Below are 21767 nucleotides of genomic sequence, written 5' to 3' on the forward strand. Positions count from 1 at the left end.
GTTTTCCCCTTTTAAGTGGTTTTTTCTTCGACCAACCATCAACTGCGAGAGATGGAAACAGTGTCCCCAAATAGTTAGTCAAAATTCGTACTCATCTACAAAAGCACCAAAAGCCAGATCTTTAGGAAGGTGAACAAAATCTAAACTCATCAAACTGATGAGACCCCATTGCCTCGAGAAATTTTTTTGTGTCCGAAACACGATGTAGTAAATTATATGTTATTATATAAATGGTGAGAAATTGTATTTTTTTAAGTGTTCCATCACTTGTGTAATGACATATAGTATTACGCTCCGCACTCCAGGCACATTAAAAAATATCTCCATTGTATTGTGCCATGCTCCATGCCTCGTGTAATCACACTAATTGTCCATTTTTATTTATTTAAATTACGAAGTTACAAGAATAATACTTGCACGGTGAGTCAGAAAATTTGAATTCTACCAAAGTGATTTCAATCAACTTGATTCGTATGTGGTAACTATCCAAATTTAAACTTGCATAAAAATTATTTTAATTTGTTTTAAAATTTTTATGTGGGGGGGGTGGGGGGTCACAACTCACAACTCACAACTCAAACACAGCTGAAAGGTTCACAAAGTCAGAAAGGGCTCCTCAAGAAAAATGCAACGGCAGAGAAAGCAGGACATGTGAAAATGTGATAATATTGATGCGAGAGGAGGCAACAGCCAACAGGTGCTTGGCGTGAAAGAGCTACTTGTGGGGCTTGCAATTTGGGAGCCATTTCCTCCTCCTTTTTTTTCTCATTTTCTTTCTTTTCTTATAAGCCAGCTAAAATTAAACTATTTACATATTTCCCTTAAGAGTAAGAATAAGAATTTGAAGAGTTCTAATTTCTTAACTTTTTTTCTTGTATTTTATTATACAAATGATGTTGAAAGAGTCTAATTCGAACTCGAGACATCAGTGTGAAGAAAAATGTTTTTAATTAACTGAGTTGCAATCTTATTGCTTAACTTTTCTTGTAGTTACTATTTATTAAAATAATAATACTCTGATTTCTACGTAGAGTTTCAATGACACATGAAATTTAAAAATTAAGTATCTATCAAATTACAATCCGTAATACAATACTTTAAGAGTTATAGACAACTTACTTACCAGAAATATGCATGCAGGGTATGTATCACCCCGATTCATGGTTTTCCCTTTGTGTTTATTGACACATAGGGAGAGATGATAAATCTCGTATATGAACACGTGGCAGATAATATTTTGATTCATAATTCTCCTGATTAAAAATAGATAAACAATTCGGATTGATTAAGAAAACAGTTGATTATATTCTTTATTTCTTTTTTCTCAATTCACGACTTATTCCATTATTTCTTCTTTTTCAGTTCACAACGTTTGTCATTCCAATTAAGTAAATGTGTAATAATAAAACTTCAACCCAAGTTTTAGATTTTTCAACCCAAAAAAACAAAAATGCAAAATGAGGACAACATTGGTGAGCCATTTGAATCCTCCTCCCCACGACACCTAGTAGGTGGTGCTGTTAATTAGTTTTTAGTTTAATTTAATTATATTTCTATAATATTCCATTTATTTCAATTTCTCTGTCAGGAAACTGCCCTGTATGACCATTACTCTCTCTCTCTCTCTCTCTCTCTCTCTTTGGGTTATTTCGTAAATTAAAGATGACTGTCCTCTTTAATCTCTAGTTCTTTCTCTCCCTTTTCTCCTTTCACATTTCATTCCATCCACCCAAAGGGCCAAAGCCTCTCCCTTTCCTCCCAACCCCCATTGCTCTCAGTGGGTTTTGTTTTCCGTTTTTCTCACCTATTTATTTTCTTCTCCAGAAAAATAAAGAAAAGAAGGTTCTTTTCATCACCCACCGGGATTATCCGGGCCAGTTCTTTCGATTTTCTGCTCCTGATTGTTTTCATAGATCGGTTTCTTCATCTGGGTATGTTTTGTTTTTCGATTTTGTTCGTTTACTTTTCTGGGTTTTCAATCGATCGGTTGCTGGTAAGATTTGATTGAAAAGACTCGGCTTTTGGATTCTGGGTTCGATTTTTGTTTTTGTTCTTGTTGCGCTTGTTGTGTTTTATCTCTGCAGCTGGAAATATAAAAGGTTGTACCTTTTCCGAACAAACCCAAGATTCTTACCTTGTTATTGGGTTTCTGTTCGTCTGTGCTGTTAACATTTGATTTCTGTTTGTTCTAGTTTGTTGTCTGTTGTTGGATTATGTGAATCACTTTTTATATCAGCTGGGTTTTCGGCCATCCGCATTTGACCTTGTCAGTGGGTGAACCGATCTCGAAATTTTACCAGTAAATGGGTTTGATATGTCATTCTCTGATTATACTGATGATAATTCGTTATGTGCTCTGTGTTTGGTCAGTTGCGTGTTCGAAAGGTTGCACCTTTCGATTGTATGACGTTGTTGTGGTCAAAAGTTTCATTTTTTCAGCTGGTGGGTGCCTAAATTTATGTGAATTTGATTGCCTCAGAAGTATTTCAGGAGCGGGTTTAGTTTTTCGATCATTCTTTGCTTTAGATGTGGGAGTAGGTTTGGCCGGGTATGTGGGTTATATGTGGGAAAGCTTGTGATTGAATTTAAGGATGCTTGTTTTACCTGATATAGCTGCACTTTCAGTCATTCACTCCTTTACTGCTGCAACATGATAATGAGCGTTTTATCTTGGTGTTCGATGCCTGCTTTCAGGCCAGGATAGCACGGGTGATTTGCCATTACCTCATCACTAGTCGAAGCTTAGTGTGTGTCTTCCCATTTGGTCAAGTAGGTGTATTAGTGCCATTGAAAATGCGGATTCTAGTCTTCAATTCAACTTTCACCCACTTTGCTCCTGCACCTACGCAGGAGCTTATAGTTAAACATTAAGTGAGAGGTTAAAAAAAATAACATGAAAAAAGGCATTGCTAGCTGGCGACGCAACTCACACTCTAGCTTCTTCCTTCAGTTAGGCATTCAAGTTTTTCACGCACGGAACACATACATTTCCGAGAACTCTTTGACTGGTGTAGAAGATTTGTGCTTCTCTTACCTATAAAAGAGAAGAAAAAATTATTGCTCTTTACTTTTATAGCAATTTTGTACCTATTACTTACTTTAAAGGTCTCCAAACTTATAACTTTTCTTCTACTTTGTTATGTCAGGTCTGCCAAAGTACAAATAACGATTTATTTATACTGAAGATTTCTTCAAGTTCTTTAATTTCTTATACAAGGAGTTTCATATTAGCCCTAATGCAAGGGCAGAGGGGTACTATCGGTTCCTTGCCTGAAATGCTAGATTTTGACCATGGAAGTGCATCAAACGATGCTGCTCTAGATCAGCAAATTTGCTGGAATAGCACACGGAATCCTGCTGAAAGGATTCCGGACTATGTACAATCACCTGGTGATGTGAATGTTGGGTTTGTGAATTCTATGGGACAGGAGCGACAACACTTGAGTAGATGGTGCCTGGGTGAACCTAGTTCTAGCAACTCACAGAGTGAGGTTAGTCGTGATGAGCGGAAACCAGAACTTGGATGGTCTTCTTCAGTGGATCCTTGTGTAGAAGCTGCTTCAAGGTTAGAGGAGCGACGCTATGAACCAACTAATAACCTTTCACTGGGCAACAATGTGAATACTATTTTTACACAAAGTTCCAGTTCCGATGCAATTCCACAGAATCTGAACTTGAATGCAGCTTTTGCGGGTCATGGTGGTGATAATAGTCAAGTAATGGAATGTCCTAACACATTCAAGTATAATGTTTCTGAAAATGAGCAAATTCGACCTCCTAGTAGTTCTAATCCCTTTATACTACCTTCTGGAACTGCTGGATTTTTAATGGGAGAGAATGATGGCAGATCGGGCAGTTCATTGGAGGGTCGTCGTGTATCTTGTAAAAGAAAGGCTATGGAGGGAAATATAGGACAGTCTTCTCTAAGTGGAAGTTGCAGTTACTTTCAGCATACAGACAGTGGTGGAAGGACTTCTGTTCCCGCTCACTATAATGCAGGTGGCAGCCTAAGCATATCTACACCATCAGAACAGGGGAATTCAAGACTTGGAGTAGTTGGGAGAGCACTTGCTTCTGACAGCCTTCCTGATTCAAATGCTGGAAGAAGCTCAGAAAGCACTCATAGGAACTTCCGTGTGAGAATAAATCCTTCAAATCAGCAAAATTCTATACCCTCTAATAGGTTCTCAACGGGGAGGGCTGCTAGGCATTCTAGTATTTCCTCTTCGCATCATTCACCAAGTCTTCTTCCAGTTGATCATAATATGGACTTGAGACCAGCACCAGCGCTAGATAATACGAGTTCACAGAACCCGCCAGTTGTCATCCATGTTCCTGCTTTGCCGCAAAATGTGCAATCATTGAGATGGAGTGGAGGGTCTAGCTCAAGAACCAGCAGCTTATCAAATTCTGTGGTTTTTGGAGACAGAGATGCTCCACAGCCTCCACCACTTGAGGAAGGGAGCTCAAGAAGCATGGCGAGACACATTTTGGATCATCCTATTTTTGTACCAGCAACTGAATTGAGAAATTCGGCTCGGCATCCTGCAGGTGCATCTACTAGAAATTTACCTGGTGGAAATGCAAGTATTCCTGGAAATGTTGCTTCAGCATCCCGGACTGGCACAAGTTCAGGTGTTAATCCAGCAGCTGCACCTACGTGGGTTCCTCCTCACAATTCTCATCCGCAATTTCCTCGAAGATTATCTGAATATGTTCGTCGATCATTATTTTCTGCTACTGGTAGTGAGCCTGGGAGCCAGGGCACTAATTATTTGCCTATGCGTTCGGGTTCTGCGTCATCACCAGAGGTTGGGAGTTCATCTGGTACAGGTAACCAGGGTCATCATCAGTCTCACCCAAGGTCAGCATCTTGGATGGAGAGACATGGTGATGGTGGACTTGGGCTTCCGTATTCATTACGGACTTTGGCTGCTGCAGGTGGTGAAGGAAGTAGCAGGCTCGTATCTGAGGTGTGTTGTAGAACTCTTTCTCTGGCTGTGAGGATTTTCTTTCGGAATGTTTTTTTTTATCCCATTATTTAAAGCATTCTGATGAATATTAGGAGAACCCACATTTGTGCTTAATCACCTATTGATGTGATACCATCAGATGTCTGATATAATTATGACCACGATGGTATGGGATATGCACTCACCTTTTCCTTTTAGTCAACCATGAAGATAATTTTTTCAGTTCTTTTGATCATTATGTTTCTATCTGTTTATGTGTTTTCGTCATCTCCAACTATTAACATCATAATTTGTGTTATTGAAGTTATCTGTTGCTCTAATACTACCAAGTTTATATTATTTTGCTAGATATGGGAAAAAAGATATTCATCTAAACTTTATGAAGTTTTCTTCTCTCTTTTTAGCAGATTTGCAATGTACTGGGTCTCATGCGTAGGGGCGAGAGCTTGCGATTCGAGGTTAGAAATTTATTTGCTTATATTGAAGCACTGCAGTGTAATCACAGTTTTGAAAAAGAATCTGTCTTGATATAGCACAAATGCCTTACTCTCGACACAGGATTCTGGTTTTGGAAGTTTAAGCCATATATGTCTTTTGCTTGTATATTTGGGGACTCGATGTTTCTGTTTTCATGTACAAGAATATCATAACAAAAGGCTGTTAACAGATGTGAGAATTTTCTTTTTGAATTGTGGTCTGACATTTGGCTGTACTTTTGTGTCAGGATGTTATGATTCTTGATCAGTCGGTCCTTTTTGGGGTGGCTGATATTCACGACAGACATAGAGACATGCGACTTGATGTTGATAACATGTCTTATGAGGTAATTGATCTGCCCAACCCTCCCGCTTTCCCATAAGATACATAACAGTGTGCACCCTTCTTGGTATAAATGAGATTACTGAGACATAAACCTCTGATTAATGCAGGAATTATTGGCTCTGGAAGAGCGTATTGGAAACGTGAACACTGGATTAAGTGAAGAAACCATATCAAAGCGCTTGAAACATAAGAAGTATGTTGCAGTAAGATCTCCGGCAGATACAGAGCCGTGCTGCGTATGCCAGGTAACGACTGCATAATGCTCAATCTGTGTAACATTTTCATGTTTTTGCGTTGCTTGATTTATTTATACCATTATATGCAGGAGGAATACAATGGTGGAGAAGATCTTGGAACGCTCGAATGCGGACATGATTTCCACAGCGAGTGCATAAAACAATGGCTGATGCATAAGAATTTGTGCCCCATCTGTAAAACTACAGCCTTGGCAGCATGAGGTCGACGACGTCAAATGTTTTTGCAGGCTAGCTTTTCTTCAAGTTAGGTAAAGAGGGTTGCTTATGGACTCAGTCTGCCTACATATGGGCTCACTGAATCCCAATGCCTCAATCCTTCACCTTTCCGTGGCAGTCGAGTTGAAGTTGGTCGAAAGCACTGCTTCAAGCGCCGAGCGGCAAATTACTTAATTATTTTTCATTTTATTTAAAACCAGGCCTCTTATTGGAGGCACCACATTTCGAAGTTGGAAAAGCAAAACCGGTACTGACTTTTCACTTTACCAATGAATGATTATGCTTAGGCTTTTATGTTTTTGTTATGGTTTGATTCCCTTTTTTGCTGCAGATTTTTCGTTATGCCTAGAGATTTCGTGATCTCGAATTCCTTCTCTGAGGGCTTGATAGAAAACTGAACCAGTACTAGATTTTGTTTCTGTTTAGGTTTTCTTTTCTTAGCAATTCCATGGTGCTGCAGCATAGGATTGTTCAAAGGTTTTTTGTTCGAACTATGCCAATGCAGACATATCTTAGGGCTGGTTTGGTATTGTTGTGATTTGAAAAAAAGTTGCTTTTGTTGTGCTGTGAGAATAAGCAGCTGTGAAATAAAGCAGCAGAGTGTTTGGTAAACTTTTTTGTAAAAGTGCTTTTGAAAACAAAAAAATAGTATTATAGTGTTTGGTAGACTTTTATGTAAAACAGATGTGAAAAAAAGCTGGTTTTTCAAAGTTGGGTTTTGCAGTTTCTTGTTTTTGGTTTTTTTTTCACTCAAAACTGTGAAAAAAAACTGAAGCTGAATGTTTACCAAACACAAAAACAGTTCCTAGCTTTTTTTTATACCAGTTTTTTTCAGAAGCACCTCAGTACCAAATCAGGCATTGGATCTTAGCCTTCCATTAATGGGCTCCCATTTTGATATTTTTGCATAAAAAGTTAACTAGGCTCATCTTTTTGGGTCACACTTGCTAATAACTAAGGGCTTGTTTGACATTATTTGTAGGAACCACTTATGCGCATAAGTGCCTTTGCTATAAAGTATTTTTAGTAGCAATCCAAATGTGCTATTGGGGTAGAAATCACTTATGCTCATTAGTGCTTTTGCTAGAACTGCTTTCAGTGTAAACAAGTGCAATTTTATAAGAAAACCAAGTGCTTCTTGATGAAGTATCTGGAAGTGACATTACTAGATGCTTCATGAAGTTCTTTTACGACTAAGAAGTGATTCAAAGATTTTTTTGCCATTTAGAAGTGCTTTTAGTTGTGAGAAAGCACTTTTAACCCTACTAGAATTCTAGAATCAATCTCAAACTTGCCCTAATGGGTTCTCAAAAAAAAAAAAAAAAAAAAAAAAAACTTGCCCTAATGTGGTCAAAGTGTAGTGGAAGTTTAGCGGTGAGCTAGTTGTTGGTTCCCTCCCAACTTTGTTGGCTTTGTCAGTACCTTTGCAACGATCAGCATGTTTATGATTAGATTGACATCTGTTTGAATCAACGTATTTTTCTCATCGTAGAAATTTCACATCAATCGAGCAAGATTTCGAAAAAACAGAAGCTGTAATCAAGTTCATGAATCAAGATGTTGATATCATTCACAACTCCATAGGTTAATATAATCATTTTGATGTTTGATCGTGGTTGGGAACCTTTGGATCCGATTAAATTGCAGAACAAGAAACGTGGGATGAGCCCTAGAATTTTCATCCTTCCTCTTTCCTTGTGAGTTTCTCTTAGGTCACTTTTTAGGGCGTGTTGGGCAAAACCCTAGGTAGCACAAGAACACGCCACTGAAAAGGGAGGGAGCCTCGGGAATTGCACCTTTTGGTGTCCCCTCATTAAATTCTAGTTGCAGGCAAAGGTGACGTTTTTGGTTGGATTAGATGGTGAAGGAGTTTGGACTGCATGATGTGTTTTGACTTTAACCTTTTCAGACGTTGAACAATGCACATTTACTCTTTGTACAATCTCTAGGGTTTAATTGCAAACTTGGCCCCTAAGTTTTTTTTTGGGTCTTTTCACTTTGGTCTTTCAAATATTTTGCGCCCCAAGTAGCGGCTTCAATTACAGAGGTAATAGCGTTTAGAGGTGGGGTATATCGTCGACAAAACTAAAGAAAATGTCCAGATCTGACTGATCAGGTTTAGTCCTACTTGCTTCATACTTAAAATAACATCGACTTGGAAAGAGTTGAAGAGCTATTCATATAGTTTGATTACATATTTGGACAACTAATAGGCGGCTTAAAAGAAAATCGATCCATTTAGGACTCTTTATACCCCTTCTTTGTGCAACTATGCTTTCTTGTGGTTTAAGACAAATAACACAGTCGTTAAAGGTTGTCAGTACTGAAAATTACAGAAACTTATAAGTTGGTGTGACATTGACCGACATACAAGTCAATTCACACCTAACACTATACTAGACATGAATCATCTACGTGATCTTAAGTTAATTTTTGTGATTAGGCCTCACTGCCATCCTTTTAAATTGAGATTTTAAAATTTGAAAACTAAAGTGAAACAACTCAACAAATTTGAGCTTATGACCCGATGTGGTAAATAACAGAAAACTAGGGGCGGGGGTCTGCAATATACATAAAACAATGGGGAGGTCTACAAATTTATAAAATAAGCGGAAATTTCTGCGAATGATGACGTAAACATCTGACGGAGCACTTGACAATTAGCGCGGGAGAGTAATCAAATTGCAAGCTTTACGGCTTTAAACCTTCTTTTAAAAGAGTTTTATGGAAAATGCCAATGACAGAATCACAGCACGGAACAAGAAGAGAGAGAAACACAGAGGAGAGAGAGAGGCAGAGCAGCGACGGAGAATTGGGAACCATGCTAACAACGAACTAGAGAGGCTCACCGTCTCCGGCTGAGCAGCGACGGCTCTGACGGCTGTAAAAGTGTTTCAATTGTTTCTCGTCCTCTGAAGTTTTCAAATTTTTAACTATGGCGGATCTGTACGGAACAGCGCCGGACTCGGAAGAAATCTCGAACATTCTAAGCCAGCTCATCCACGGCCATGGCTCCTCCGCCTCTTCTTGCATGCCCTTTAAACCCACTTACATGCAGTCGTCAGTGCCGCCGCCAATCCAGGCGGCGACGCCGTCCGAGGTCTTGATTCCGGAGGCCAGGCATGAGGATCATCGCCGGTTTGCTCAATTGGTGAACCGGTCTGGCACGGACCAGCGAGTAGCGGGGGGAAATTCAAACTCTGCTGGTGTGTTGGCTTCGTCGTCCGCTTTCGATTTCTACGATTCCGGTGGCTACTTCACGGAGGAGGTGAAAGAAGGTATGGAGTCTGACGGGAGGAGGATTTCGTCTGAGAATGATCTCGGCGGTTATAGCTGTGACAGTGAGGTACTTTCCATTTTTCACTTTTTGAATTCTGTTTGGTTGCTGAGAAAATTAGGTGGAAAAATTGAATAAATCAGTTTAACAAAACGAAAAGTATAGAATTTTTGTTGTGTTAATTCTGTTTGTATCAGTTTGTTCAACAATAATTGCGTGGAAATTTGAAATCTTTGGGGGGTTTGTTGGTGGAATTAGAAGGGTCTCGAGGAGGCGGCGGATGCGCAACTGAACTCGGCACTGCCGCGGAGTTCATCAAAGAGGAGCAGAGCTGCTGAGGTCCATAATATGTCGGAAAAGGTTCGATCTTTTTCCTTGTGCGTAAAGGTTTTCGATTCGAGTATGTGACAATGTGAATTTGATTTGTGGGTTGTAATTTTGATTGTTGGACAGAGAAGGAGGAGTAGGATTAATGAAAAGATGAAAGCTTTGCAGAACCTGATTCCGAATTCTAACAAGGTACTCTTTATCGAAAATTTTCTACAGCCTTTTTGTGCTTTCTTTCTCAAATAATTGTATTAGTCTTTGTTTTTTTGGTTAACAAATAGAAGAGGATTAGGCGAGATTAGCTACATAGTAACAGTCGATATTTGATCGTGTGCTTTTTTTAGACGGATAAGGCGTCAATGCTGGATGACGTGATTGAATATTTGAAGCAGCTCCAGCTTCAAGTACAGGTGAGATGGTTTTCACTGTTTTCGGAATATAATCCTGATAACTTACGAGCGTTTGCTTTTGTAATCCTTTCGAAGATCACTAGATCAGTCATCTTGACTTTAGCTATGTACTTGATATTCTGTTGTCCAAGTTCAATGTGGATTCTATTGAGTGCTAGCCTTGCTGCTTGAAGCGGCAACTAGATGCGAATCTGATTCTTTCCGTGCTTAACAAGCCTGACTAAACTCAATGACAAATTATAGAAATGTTGCTACATGTGTTGGGATTATCGAAATTTTTCATACAAAACTTTGAGAGGAGTAGATAGGGAGCCTGTATCACATGCCCATGTGGTATGCATTGGTATAATTAATTGAAGAACCTATTAAACACGTACCAGTTTGGCAGCCTCTTGAAAGCTGTAGTGACTTGGTTGTCGTTCATCCGTGATCTGATGTCATATGAAATATGATGTTTTTCCATGGCCTAGACCAGCATTTCTCTTACGGTCTTACTATGTGCTTTATGAAGTAGCGTTATACTGTGTTCTTTGTCTCTGGGCATTTATTGAAAGTGAATTAACAGTCTGATATTATGTATTGCTCTTGTCATGAGCCAAACTTAGTGAGATCTACGTCCTCTGATGTGCAATTTTGGTTTCTAGACAAATCATCAAATTGCGATGGAGGGCAAAGTTTGTTAATTGACATCTAACTGAAATTGGGTTTTCATGGAAAGATTTCGGGTGTACTGCATATTCATTATTTTGGGGGGACATTATATGACTCACAACTAAATAGTTTGTGTCTTGTGTATGAAGCCGCTACCTGAAGGAAGCTTGTTTTTCATTTTGAAGCTGACATACATTTTGTTTCTGGTTATTTCAGATGTTAACAATGAGAAATGGATTGAGTTTGCATCCGATGTGTTTACCAGGAGTCATGCAGCCTATGCAGTTGCCTCGTATATTTGAAGAAGGAAGTAATAAATTTCCAAAATCTGGCGAAGGAATAAACCCTTTTTACGGGACTCACGAGAACTCAGTGCTATCTGCTTTTAATTTATCCGCTGGATGCATGATATCAAATCCGCCAATGGTCATACCCTCGGTTGCAAATGTAGCAACTTCAGAAGCCACATTTGGTTTTGAACCATCGATTCAAGCTCACTACAGACCCTACAGCGTCCCCTCCTCCTCTAAGGTAACTCTAGCATGAATTATGGAAGTAACATACAAAAATTTCGAGAACTAATGCAGATCATTTTCTTGCTCCGTGAAGGAACTCGTCAGTGACAGTGAACCACAAACCAAATTAGATACCATTCGAACAGGGAAAAGCACTTCATCGGACGTTGATGTATGAGATTGCAGCCTGTTTTCATACCGTTCCTTTTTCTTCAACCAACCAAGAGACTATCATCGTCTTCGAAACTGCTGACTTCTTCACATACGTACTTTGATTAGGTTATAAATGTTTAATATTTTGCCAAGTGTAACAGGTTGACGCGATTGTCGGATTTCTACTGTTGATGCTTCTTAGCTTGTATTTATATAAAAATACTTGTACCAGTCTTGGTGTTCTCGATTTATAAAGCCATGGTTTTTTCGAGCTTTAGATTAAGAGAACTTTAACGAAAAGCACTTGGTACTGTTTACTTTAACGAAAAACCACATTTTTATACTAAAAAGTCAATCCTTGTACTATTCACTTTACCCTTTATTTTGTCCTTATCATTAGTTTTCCTTTAATTAGTTTTCCTTTAGATGAATCTCTCAATTGCTGTCCTTCATGATAAGAAACAAACATTTTCTAGCATGCACAGACGTGGCCCCTCTCAATTTTTTTGGTTGGAAATGATTTGACAAAATTACCCAATATATCTTTTCTTCAATTTTTTTTAATTTTTTATAAGACATTGAGTTCAACAAAAGCTAAACATCGACATCTCTTCAATGTAATTGTCACTCAATTCTCATCCATGACCACCAAGAGGCGGATATAAGAGTTGGTTATGACACCTCATGAAGAATATGAACATGTAAAGACCTATACGTTTTTAACAAAATGACACCGTTTTTTGAGAAAATTTAAAGTTGGTCATTCTCTCTCAAAATAATAAAAAGCTCATTAACCCACCTTCCTCCCAATTGTACGTCTTATATAGAGAGCTCCCGACCCTATAGTATATGATTTAACTCTTTGTTTTATTGACTATAACAATATTGACATAAAATACAATTAAGAGGCACTAAAAGGAGGGGATGTGCGCTAAGCATACAATGGAGGGTTCGGCCAAGTGCTCAATGAAATGCTTAATCGAAAAAACTGAAGAAATTCTTTTTTTTGGCAATGCGCTCATTGTTGTTGAGATGCAACGAGGATTAAGTCTTACATCCTCTACTACTTAGTTGTACCTCCGATAAACTAACTTTCTAGTTTCACCACTGATATAGAGTATGCACCGAAATTTTTGTCCCACAAATTTAGCACTCCATTTATTTTTGTGTATACTCTATACCGGAGCATAGTAAAATTGTCGTGTCAAAAGTAAATCTCAATTATGTACAGTGGCTTTGAAGTATTAGCAGGAATGCCATTGAAATGAGGACAAGAGAGATGAGCAGCCGATAGCGTTACAGGGAAGAAGAAACGTTTCCTCTGTCCGTCTCATTGTCTGCAACGAGACAATGTCATATGTATGGAAAGGATGGGATGCTTTGGCCGCCATTTCGGTGTCAGAAGTTTCTTTTCGTTTGATGAACATCATAACGGCCGTTAAATGCATTTCGCAATCTATTCGTCCTCCAACTTCACTTCAATTTACCAACATGCCATGAATCCACGATACACTTCTTGGTTGTTTTGGGGCCAAACAGAAATGACAGTAGTATGACAAACACAAATTTAGAAGGTAGCGTAATTGATCATTGTTTCTCTTATTATGCTTCGTCTAATGATATATTTCTTTTAATGTTTAAAGAGGTTATAAGTTCGAGTCGTTACTTAAAAAGAAAAACAAAAATTTAGAATTGGAGCTTATTGGTTACGAAGAAAGCATTTGTTGCCAATACGTTATAAATAATATATCGATATCATTGTCTTAGACAAATCATACATACATATTATTAGTACGTTTTCGACAATAACAAAGAACTGCATTAATGGTTTGAAGACAAATTTTGCTTTAAATCAGTATTTTTTATGAGAGAGAGCACATCAACTCCAACTAATGTACCTACGTACGTCCTCTTCCTGTTAAGAGTCTCATTCTCTTGTTCAGATAGTGACCAAAGATTTACGTACTACTACTTGCGTTAAATCAAATATTCTAAGAGGGATGGGGTGATTCGGTAATAAAAAAGGGCGAAGGAGGGTGAGAGTAAAGGCAATATAGGAGGGTCCGGAGAAGTCGATTTCGAAGGATGGAAAACGCGCTTTTTGTTTGGACGCCAAGTAACGGCATTCGTCTCATGATTGTATTTTGTTGTCTATTCCAGTCATATATTCAAAAGCCCGCCACCTTTCGTCGCCTTCCTCCTCTTTCTGAAAACGTCCCACTGAAGCTCTTAACCAAATCCCTCTCTCTCTCTCTCCCTCTCTCTCTCCCCCCCTGTATGCTATATAATCCCTATATAAAAAATATATTTTATTCATACAAAATTACCCATGTCCTGCTTCGATAGAAAACCTATCTGGGCTTTTGCCAATTCAAACTCAAATTCCAATTCAAGAACTTGTAGTGGTGGTGGTTGTTAAAGCGGGAAAAGGTGAGCTCCAGTGGCCCCACACCTACCAATACAATGGAGCAGAAAGAGGTGGTGATAAAAGAAAGCAGTGGCAAGGTTGGTGACCGTGATCGTGATGGCGGGGGCGATGAATCGGATCATGGGGTGCACACTTGGACTGAGAGGGAGAGAAGGAAGAAGATGAGGAGTATGTTCTCCAACCTTCATGCTTTGCTTCCTCAGCTTCCTGCTAAGGTATAAATTAATTAAACTACAATTTCAATATGTTTCACGAAAATTTAGCGTCTAAGGAAAATTCGCATGGACTCGATTGTTATTGCACCTGACTGTTATTACACTTTTGGTGTTTTTCAAGTGTTTATCGCTGACATTATCACTTGTATTGTGCACAAACTATATATTTTGATTTGTGCCTAAAGAGAGTAACCTAAAACAAACCATATATACAACAACAAAGCTTTATCTCATTGAGTGAGGTCGGATCTATGAATCCTATAACGCCATTGCACTCGATTAAACAGTTTAGTAAAAATTCGATAATCATTTGGGTAGTAAATCCCGAATGGATTACAATATTAAGAACAAAAAAAGTTAAAAGATAATATATGCTGTTATTTTCCAATGATGTGCAGGCAGATAAGTCCACCATTGTTGATGAGGCAATAAGATACATCAAATCCCTTGAGCACACTCTCCAAACAACACAAACACAAGGGCTTGACAAATTTTCTGCATTGACAGCATCAAACACAGAGTTAACTTGTGATACAAGGGAAGCATTTTTGGCTGATCATTTTCATCAGGGTCCACCAACATCAAACAACTTGGCATTGCCGGCTTCTCTTTTTCCGCCTCCCGCTTCCTTCCAGACGTGGTTTTCCCCAAACTTTGTCATGAACATGAGCGGCAACGATGCTCAGATCAGCGTTTGCTCACCACCAAAGCCAGGGCTCTTGACTACTATGTTTTACATACTAGAGAAGCATAAGCTGGATGTAGTATCTGCTCACGTATCCTCGGATCGATATCGTTGCATGTACATGATCCATGCTCATGTAAGTAGACTAAGAATACATATGATCACTTAGCATTCATTAGGAGGCCAAATTATCACTTAATTAGTTAATCTGCTGTCTAATTATGCTTTTTGTTTTTAACTTGTTTTTCGTTATGTGCCGGTCAGGCGGGTGCAGCTTGTGATAATTTTCCAGAGGCATTGTCAGTGGAGGACATATTCAAACTAGCAGCAGGTGAAATGAACTTGTGGCTCTTGTCATGTTGATTAAATGTACTTGATAGCGTGATTACCACCTTGCTAGAAGTAGAACTAGAAGAAGCTAGGAAAATTGAGCTTTTAGTTGAAGTGCTTTTAGGAAAGGTTTTGTGGAGTGGATACTATATGTGCCCACTGGTGGCCTGTAAAATTGAGCTTTTCCTTTGATCTTTGCTTGCAACTTCTTCAGTTCTCCTTGAGTTAGCTCAGTAATTCTGGATGAATCTTGCTGGTGTTTCTACTTTCTAGGCCAGTAAGCCCAATGTGCTATATTGGAAGCTAATTGAATTGGGTTGGGCTGATTTTTTCCGCTTATTTTTTACCGTTACAATTACAACTATTTTTGGAGCATTAGTTTAGGAGTGACTGTGTTTCTACACTGAAACATTTATGTTCATAATCACTTTATTAGAAACACAATATAAATTTTACTAAACTTTCAAGTGCTTCCTTAAATATCAACAAACATTTCACCAAAAATTTCAGTGCTTTTAAACCCATAAGCACGTGTACTTATCTATGTTATTAGAAAATATAAAAAATGTTTAGTGATTTGAAAGTGCTTTTAACTCTTCTGCGAGTTGATTAAGTCTGCAGATTGTAATGAAGCCAATATTTACTAGACGTAACATTTATGTTGTAATTTTATGTGTTTATGTTATTTTCGTGTCATACCTGATTATTTACTGTATCTAAAACTAGTACTAGATATGTTTCGTGCCTTGAGGCAATGAGGACATTGAGGAGATGATGCACGAGGACATTGAGGAGATGATATGCCCCATTCACATGGCTAGTACACTGTCGAGTCACATTATCATGTCTGCTTTTCTTTGTTTTTACTCTTTTGTTTTATGGGTTTGTTCATAAAAAGGTGACCCAAAAAAAGTGTGTTTCTTATTTTCGTCCAAACTAAACTTAATTGGAGCATGTAAAATATTGGCAAATGTTAACAGTGATCTCGGAGTATGACATAAAACCACCCTTTGTGCAAACGCTTTGATTGTGACTCGATTTAAATAGCTTGCTTTTAATCGTAGATGCGTGTGTAAGCCAATTGATTAGAAGAATGTGTCAAGTTTCTTTGTGTTCAAATTTAAATTTTCTTATAATAAATAAAGTAGTTCAAAATACTGTTATGTAAAAAGAGAACGTGGCAATAATTTACTTTAAGTCTATATAATCTAACCTCTCTCCGTATAAAATTGTCTCTAAAATGTGCTGCGTTAGTACACTAATAAGTTTTTTGACGAATTAAAACAGCTGGTGATCATATTGATGCACAAAAGCAAACATTGAGAACGGCAATGATTGATTTAAAACTTGAGAAACATAATTGATGAAGGGTAGTCATATCCATACACTCATTTTTACTCTTTACACACTCTTCTTAGTTCCTGACCATCAGATTGAATGAATTGAAGAAGATCAATTACAAAAAATTAACAAACATGTGTGAGGATGAAAATGAGTTTGCAAACAGTACTATCCTTCATGAATATTCAAAAATGTCACGTGATAAAAATCGTAATGGTCAAGTTTGGTGTGAAAATGAGAGATTCTATAGCACAACACAAGGAGCAAGAGCTTTCGCCAGCCAACGGCCTCGCTGGTTTTGAAGTCTACCTACACAAGTGTCCAGTTCTTTGTGGGCCCACTGAAAACGGCCCATTTACCTCTTAATAATCCCCTTCCCAAAATCCCACAAGAGCAATCCTAATCCTAATCCTAATCACAATTATAATCTATCTGAGGATCAATTAAAATGTCATTAAGCATCCCACAAGAGTCATACGCAAAATTCCACGATATCGGAAGAAAATAATAAAAAAACAACTAAAAGATTTAATGATAAAGAACCTAATTCTGGCTGTCACACTTAAACTTAATCGGAATATTTGAAATTTGAATAGAAAAGTAGTGAGCATCGTATCCTATGAAGAAATAAAATCAATAGCCCACAACCAAGTAATCATATTTTAATTGAATTAAATTGTATTAATTAATGACAAAGTTAAGAGAGTGTGTGCATCTAAGTGTAGCACTATGACCAAAAACTAAAATAAAATTGATATGAATAGTCTTTTAAACTTTTATACTAAGAGAACACTACCCGCGAAATCAGCAACCGACATTTACATTGAGAGACCAAAGTTAGAGGAGCAAATGAGATTAGAAGCATCACTGGTCCTAGCCGTAAATAATGCAAACGGTAATGGCTTCAACATATTGTTTTTTATCCTGTGCACACTCCTTGTTAATCTTAACCGTTGTTTTTACTTTAATAGTTCAATTTAAGAGCAATAAAACTAAAGGAGTGTGTATAAGATAAAAAAAGGTGTGTGAAAATTATAACCCTCGTGCAAGTTAACGTTGTATGTATCAGTTGTGCAATGATATAGCCAATGTGTTAAGTATCTCATACGAGTAGTACACTAGTAGGAATGAAATTCAAAGAAATTGACAAGCCTAACAAAAGTAATGGATCATGTGATTTAACTCGAGAGAAGTGAATTCTGCACACCTTTCTTCTTCTTTGATCAAATTTTTTATTTTTTTAATAACATTTAGACTAAATAATCAAAGAATATTTAGTAGACAAAAATAATTCTGAGTGCACAAGTATGCAAGAAGATTGTAATGCACAGGATCACGTGCACAACAATTAAGCGTCGAAAAACAATTGACTCTAGCATTTTTCTCATAATTAAGCATAGTTAATGTGTCAAGCTACATTTATTACCACATTTTTGCTATGGTAGGAGCAGAGTATCTATAGTCAAATTAAATGAGTGTGCATTTAGACGTTGCATATTATGGACGAAATAAAAAAAAAAAGGACTTTAATGAAAAGTTTTCGGTACCGTTCATTTTAACGAAAAACATAATTTTACACTAAAAAGTCAATCATAGTACTATTTACTTTACCGTTTATTTTGTCTTTAAAACTCAAAGTTTTCAAGTCATTATCATTAGTTTTCTTAATAAAAAAAAGATAAAATATAACATTTTACACTTGTAAATACATAAAAAACAAGCATATGGTAGAAGCAGCAGCAGCAGCTTGTGGAGCATTCTCATCATCTGATTCGTGCTTCTCTCTCCTCACTTTCTCTCTCATCCCCCATTCACACTGAGCTGAGCTCACCACCCCAGTTTCTCAATTTCCCCATTTGTACAGTCCCCACAGTCTCTCTGTCTCCTCTCTTTCTTTCTCTGCTTTCTTCTTCTTCTTCTTCTGTGAGGAAGGAGGAGGAGTGGAATTAGAGAGTACAATGTCGGGCTACTCGTTTCTGAACGACCAGCTCTCGAAGAGGACCTCCATTTTCGGTTTGCATTTGTGGGTAGTTTTGGGAATTTGCGTCGGAGCCGCCATTGTTCTCGTCCTCTTCCTCATCTCTCTCTGGTTCACTTCCCGCCGCAACAGCGCCTCCTCAAAAGCCAAGACCTTTACCCACAACTTCTCCACCATCCCAAACGTCTCCAAAGAGATCCAAGAAATCAGAATTGACCAGGCCCGGAACCACCCATCGCAACCCGACCCGAAACCCACCAACCACCAGAGTCACCCCGACCCGGTTGCCGACTCTGACTCCTCCGGCGCCAGACCCCAACCCCTGCTTCTACAGCAGGACGATCACCACGAAAGCCCGGCTGGGAGCGGCGGCCGGCAGAGAATTCACATTGAGATTGGGAAGGACCACCGGATTTCGTACCCGGAGAAGGGCGGCGGCGGCGGGTCGTCTCATGGCAGCGGCGAAGTTCGGTCTGGGGACCAGGGGATGATCGCCGCGCCGGAGGTTTCACATTTGGGGTGGGGCCATTGGTACACTCTCAGAGAGCTTGAGGATTCCACTAATGGGTTTGCCGACGAGAATGTGATTGGTGAAGGCGGCTATGGAATTGTTTACCGCGGTGTTTTGGAGGATAATACGATTGTTGCTGTAAAAAATCTGCTTAATAACAAGTATGTAGTTACGGTTTTGTAAATTTAATTTTTGATATGCGCTTAATATCGTACTAATTATGGTCAGTTTGAGATTATAATCATGTTTAAAGTGAACCCAGTTGGGAAATCTGAGAGCTTTATCTTGTGGAGTTAGTTAAATTTGTTAGATTTTCATGGATTTTGGGAAAATATATATTTTTGTTCCAACTGCTGCATGAACTTTGTATTGGGGAATTCGGCATGAGGAAGCTTGAAGATTTTACTTTGCTTGGTTCAGGGGACAAGCCGAGAAGGAGTTTAAGGTCGAAGTTGAAGCGATTGGCCGTGTTCGCCATAAGAATTTAGTGAGGTTGCTTGGTTATTGTGCTGAAGGAGCTCATAGGTAATTTATCTTCATTTGTTATATTGTGTATCCTTTCGAGTTTTGATCTTTGGTTTAATGCATGACCTTCTCTTGAATCCTTGATGGCTAATTCGTTAAGAATCTTTGTGATTATTTCTTCTTTTTGGATTAACTATAATATCCTTTCCTTATGATTGCGCTAATGCAGTAGGGTTTTTGTAGAATGCTTGTATATGAGTATGTTGACAATGGAAATTTGGAACAATGGCTTCATGGTGATGTTGGGCCTACAAGTCCTCTTGTGTGGGAGAGTCGTATGAATATAATACTCGGGACAGCGAAAGGGTATTCCTTGTATTAAATTACCTTAGTTATTTCGATTCTCCATGGTTTACCTTAACATAAACTCTGCCAACATTGTAGGTTGACTTACTTGCATGAGGGGCTTGAGCCAAAGGTCGTTCACCGTGATATTAAGTCTAGCAACATCTTACTTGATAAGCAGTGGAATTCAAAAGTATCCGACTTTGGCTTAGCAAAGCTACTTGGCTCAGAAAGGAGTTACGTGACAACTCGAGTGATGGGAACATTCGGGTGAGTTTAACCTCTCTACGTAAGTTATGACCTTGTTCTTGCACACTTGAATCACACATTTGGTTTTGCTTTGTAGATATGTAGCTCCAGAATATGCCAGTACTGGTATGTTGAATGAAAGAAGTGATGTGTATAGTTTCGGAATTCTCATAATGGAGATAATTTCTGGGAGAAACCCAGTGGACTATAGCCGCGCTCCAGGAGAGGTTTGTTTTCATGATCTTCACTTGATAATACATTGTCTTCCAACCAGAATAACTGGTACTGCTTGGTGATCATACTTCAGGTGAATCTAGTTGAGTGGCTTAAAGCAATGGTTACAAATCGGAACGCTGAGGGAGTTTTGGATCCTAGGTTACCAGAGAAGCCTTCTTCCAGAGCACTGAAGCGTGCTCTTTTGGTTGCATTGCGTTGCGTGGACCCAAATGCTCAGAAGAGGCCTAAAATGGGGCATGTGGTACATATGCTTGAGGCTGATGAGTTCCCTTTCCGAGATGTAAGTTGCATTAATTTCTTCCCCTAATTAATCTTTCCAGCTGGATGTCTGTTTCCTAGCTGGTTTATGATGCTACACCTTGTTTGAAACTGCTTTCTACGTGTTTCCTTATTTGTCTTCATAGACTTGCATTCTACATCATGAAGGATTGGTGTGATATTTAGATTTCACATTATTTGCTAACACATGATGCATGTCTTTTACCTTGATCTGGTGTTGTAATACATTCTCAATTTGTCTAATGTGCAAATCTTGGAGATAAATAATTGGAGTTCCCTAGATCTTGTTATCACAATTGCCAAAAATTTATTCTGTTTCATCTTAAATGCTAATATTAGTGGATGATAAGAAAACTTTTAACCTAGCGTATTTCATGAACTTCTCAGTCACTTATTGCACTGTGCATGTAAGCAACTTCTGTTACACTAGATTAATACGAACTAATAAGTGTGTAGGTTTCAGGGGAACTTTTTGTCTGCAAATTGGTGCAATTTCTATATAAAAGTTTTCTTATGGCAAATGAGGTTTCTATCCCTTTTCTTTTTGTTTTCTTTTTGTTTTTTTTGTTTTTTAACATGAAAGCACGTAAAACAAAGATCTACTTCTACCTGCATGGATTTGAGTTTCTCATCTATGATTATTTTTGTGCAAATAATTTCAGGAGCGCAGGGCTGGAAGAGAACATGGACGTTCACCACGTGATGCTGGAAGGATGGACAAGCGTGTGATTGAATCAGGTGATAGTAGCGGGTATGAGAGTAGTGCCCAAACTAACATGTTGTTATGGAGAAAGCAAGAAGTTGAAGAAGAGCATTAGCCTCTCACCAGCCACCAGTTTCATGTGTGAGGTGAATTGACGCACCTCGTTTTGGCCCTATGCCTCTGTCTAGGTGATGAAGTTAAATTATCTGTTATTTATTTCCCTGTATAGCCCCATTCATGTCAATATGAGCTTGCACTTCGGTGGATTCTCTAGCGTTTTGTTCCCTCCTCTCAATGTAAGCTGAATAACCAGAACTCGGTTTTTCATTCCACCGGCTTTGTTATGGTAATTCAGTTTTCAGAAATAGTAAATCTCGCGTCTTTATTAAAGTCTCATTGT

The 21767-nt window shown here is 38.4% G+C and overlaps 3 protein-coding genes and 1 pseudogene across 5 annotated transcripts; all 4 read left to right on the top strand.

Moving 5' to 3' along the window:
• Positions 1-1673: 1673 nt before the first annotated feature.
• LOC126602498 (probable E3 ubiquitin-protein ligase RHG1A) lies at positions 1674-6560 on the top strand. 2 transcript variants are annotated; one of them, XM_050269396.1, is made up of 6 exons: positions 1674-1931; positions 3147-4973; positions 5381-5431; positions 5698-5796; positions 5903-6040; positions 6121-6560. In XM_050269396.1, exons 2-6 carry the CDS (start codon positions 3237-3239, stop codon positions 6250-6252), a joined length of 2157 nt encoding a protein of 718 aa, XP_050125353.1. In that variant the 5' UTR covers positions 1674-1931; positions 3147-3236; the 3' UTR covers positions 6253-6560. The 2 variants fall into 2 exon arrangements, with proteins under 2 accessions (XP_050125353.1, XP_050125352.1); XM_050269395.1 differs by having other exon boundaries at positions 1677-1931; positions 5378-5431.
• Positions 6561-8976: 2416 nt separating this feature from the next.
• Positions 8977-11889, top strand: LOC126602501 (transcription factor SPATULA-like). 2 transcript variants are annotated; one of them, XM_050269399.1, is made up of 6 exons: positions 8977-9614; positions 9807-9905; positions 9999-10064; positions 10217-10282; positions 11150-11464; positions 11543-11889. In XM_050269399.1, the coding sequence occupies exons 1-6, from the start codon at positions 9204-9206 to the stop codon at positions 11624-11626; spliced, it is 1041 nt and encodes a 346-aa protein (XP_050125356.1). In that variant the 5' UTR covers positions 8977-9203; the 3' UTR covers positions 11627-11889. The 2 variants fall into 2 exon arrangements, with proteins under 2 accessions (XP_050125356.1, XP_050125355.1); XM_050269398.1 differs by having other exon boundaries at positions 8979-9614; positions 9804-9905.
• Positions 11890-13887: 1998 nt separating this feature from the next.
• On the top strand, positions 13888-15592 carry LOC126602502 (transcription factor bHLH95-like; annotated as a pseudogene).
• A 2746-nt stretch (positions 15593-18338) lies between these two features.
• Positions 18339-21757, top strand: LOC126602499 (probable serine/threonine-protein kinase At1g01540). The gene is made up of 7 exons (XM_050269397.1): positions 18339-19250; positions 19510-19614; positions 19798-19920; positions 19999-20169; positions 20246-20375; positions 20456-20665; positions 21327-21757. The coding sequence occupies exons 1-7, from the start codon at positions 18559-18561 to the stop codon at positions 21480-21482; spliced, it is 1587 nt and encodes a 528-aa protein (XP_050125354.1). The 5' UTR covers positions 18339-18558; the 3' UTR covers positions 21483-21757.
• The last annotated feature ends 10 nt before the right edge of the window (positions 21758-21767 follow it).

This window comes from Malus sylvestris, chromosome 15 (assembly GCF_916048215.2).
Source record: "Malus sylvestris chromosome 15, drMalSylv7.2, whole genome shotgun sequence".
Taxonomy (NCBI): Eukaryota; Viridiplantae; Streptophyta; class Magnoliopsida; order Rosales; family Rosaceae; genus Malus; species Malus sylvestris.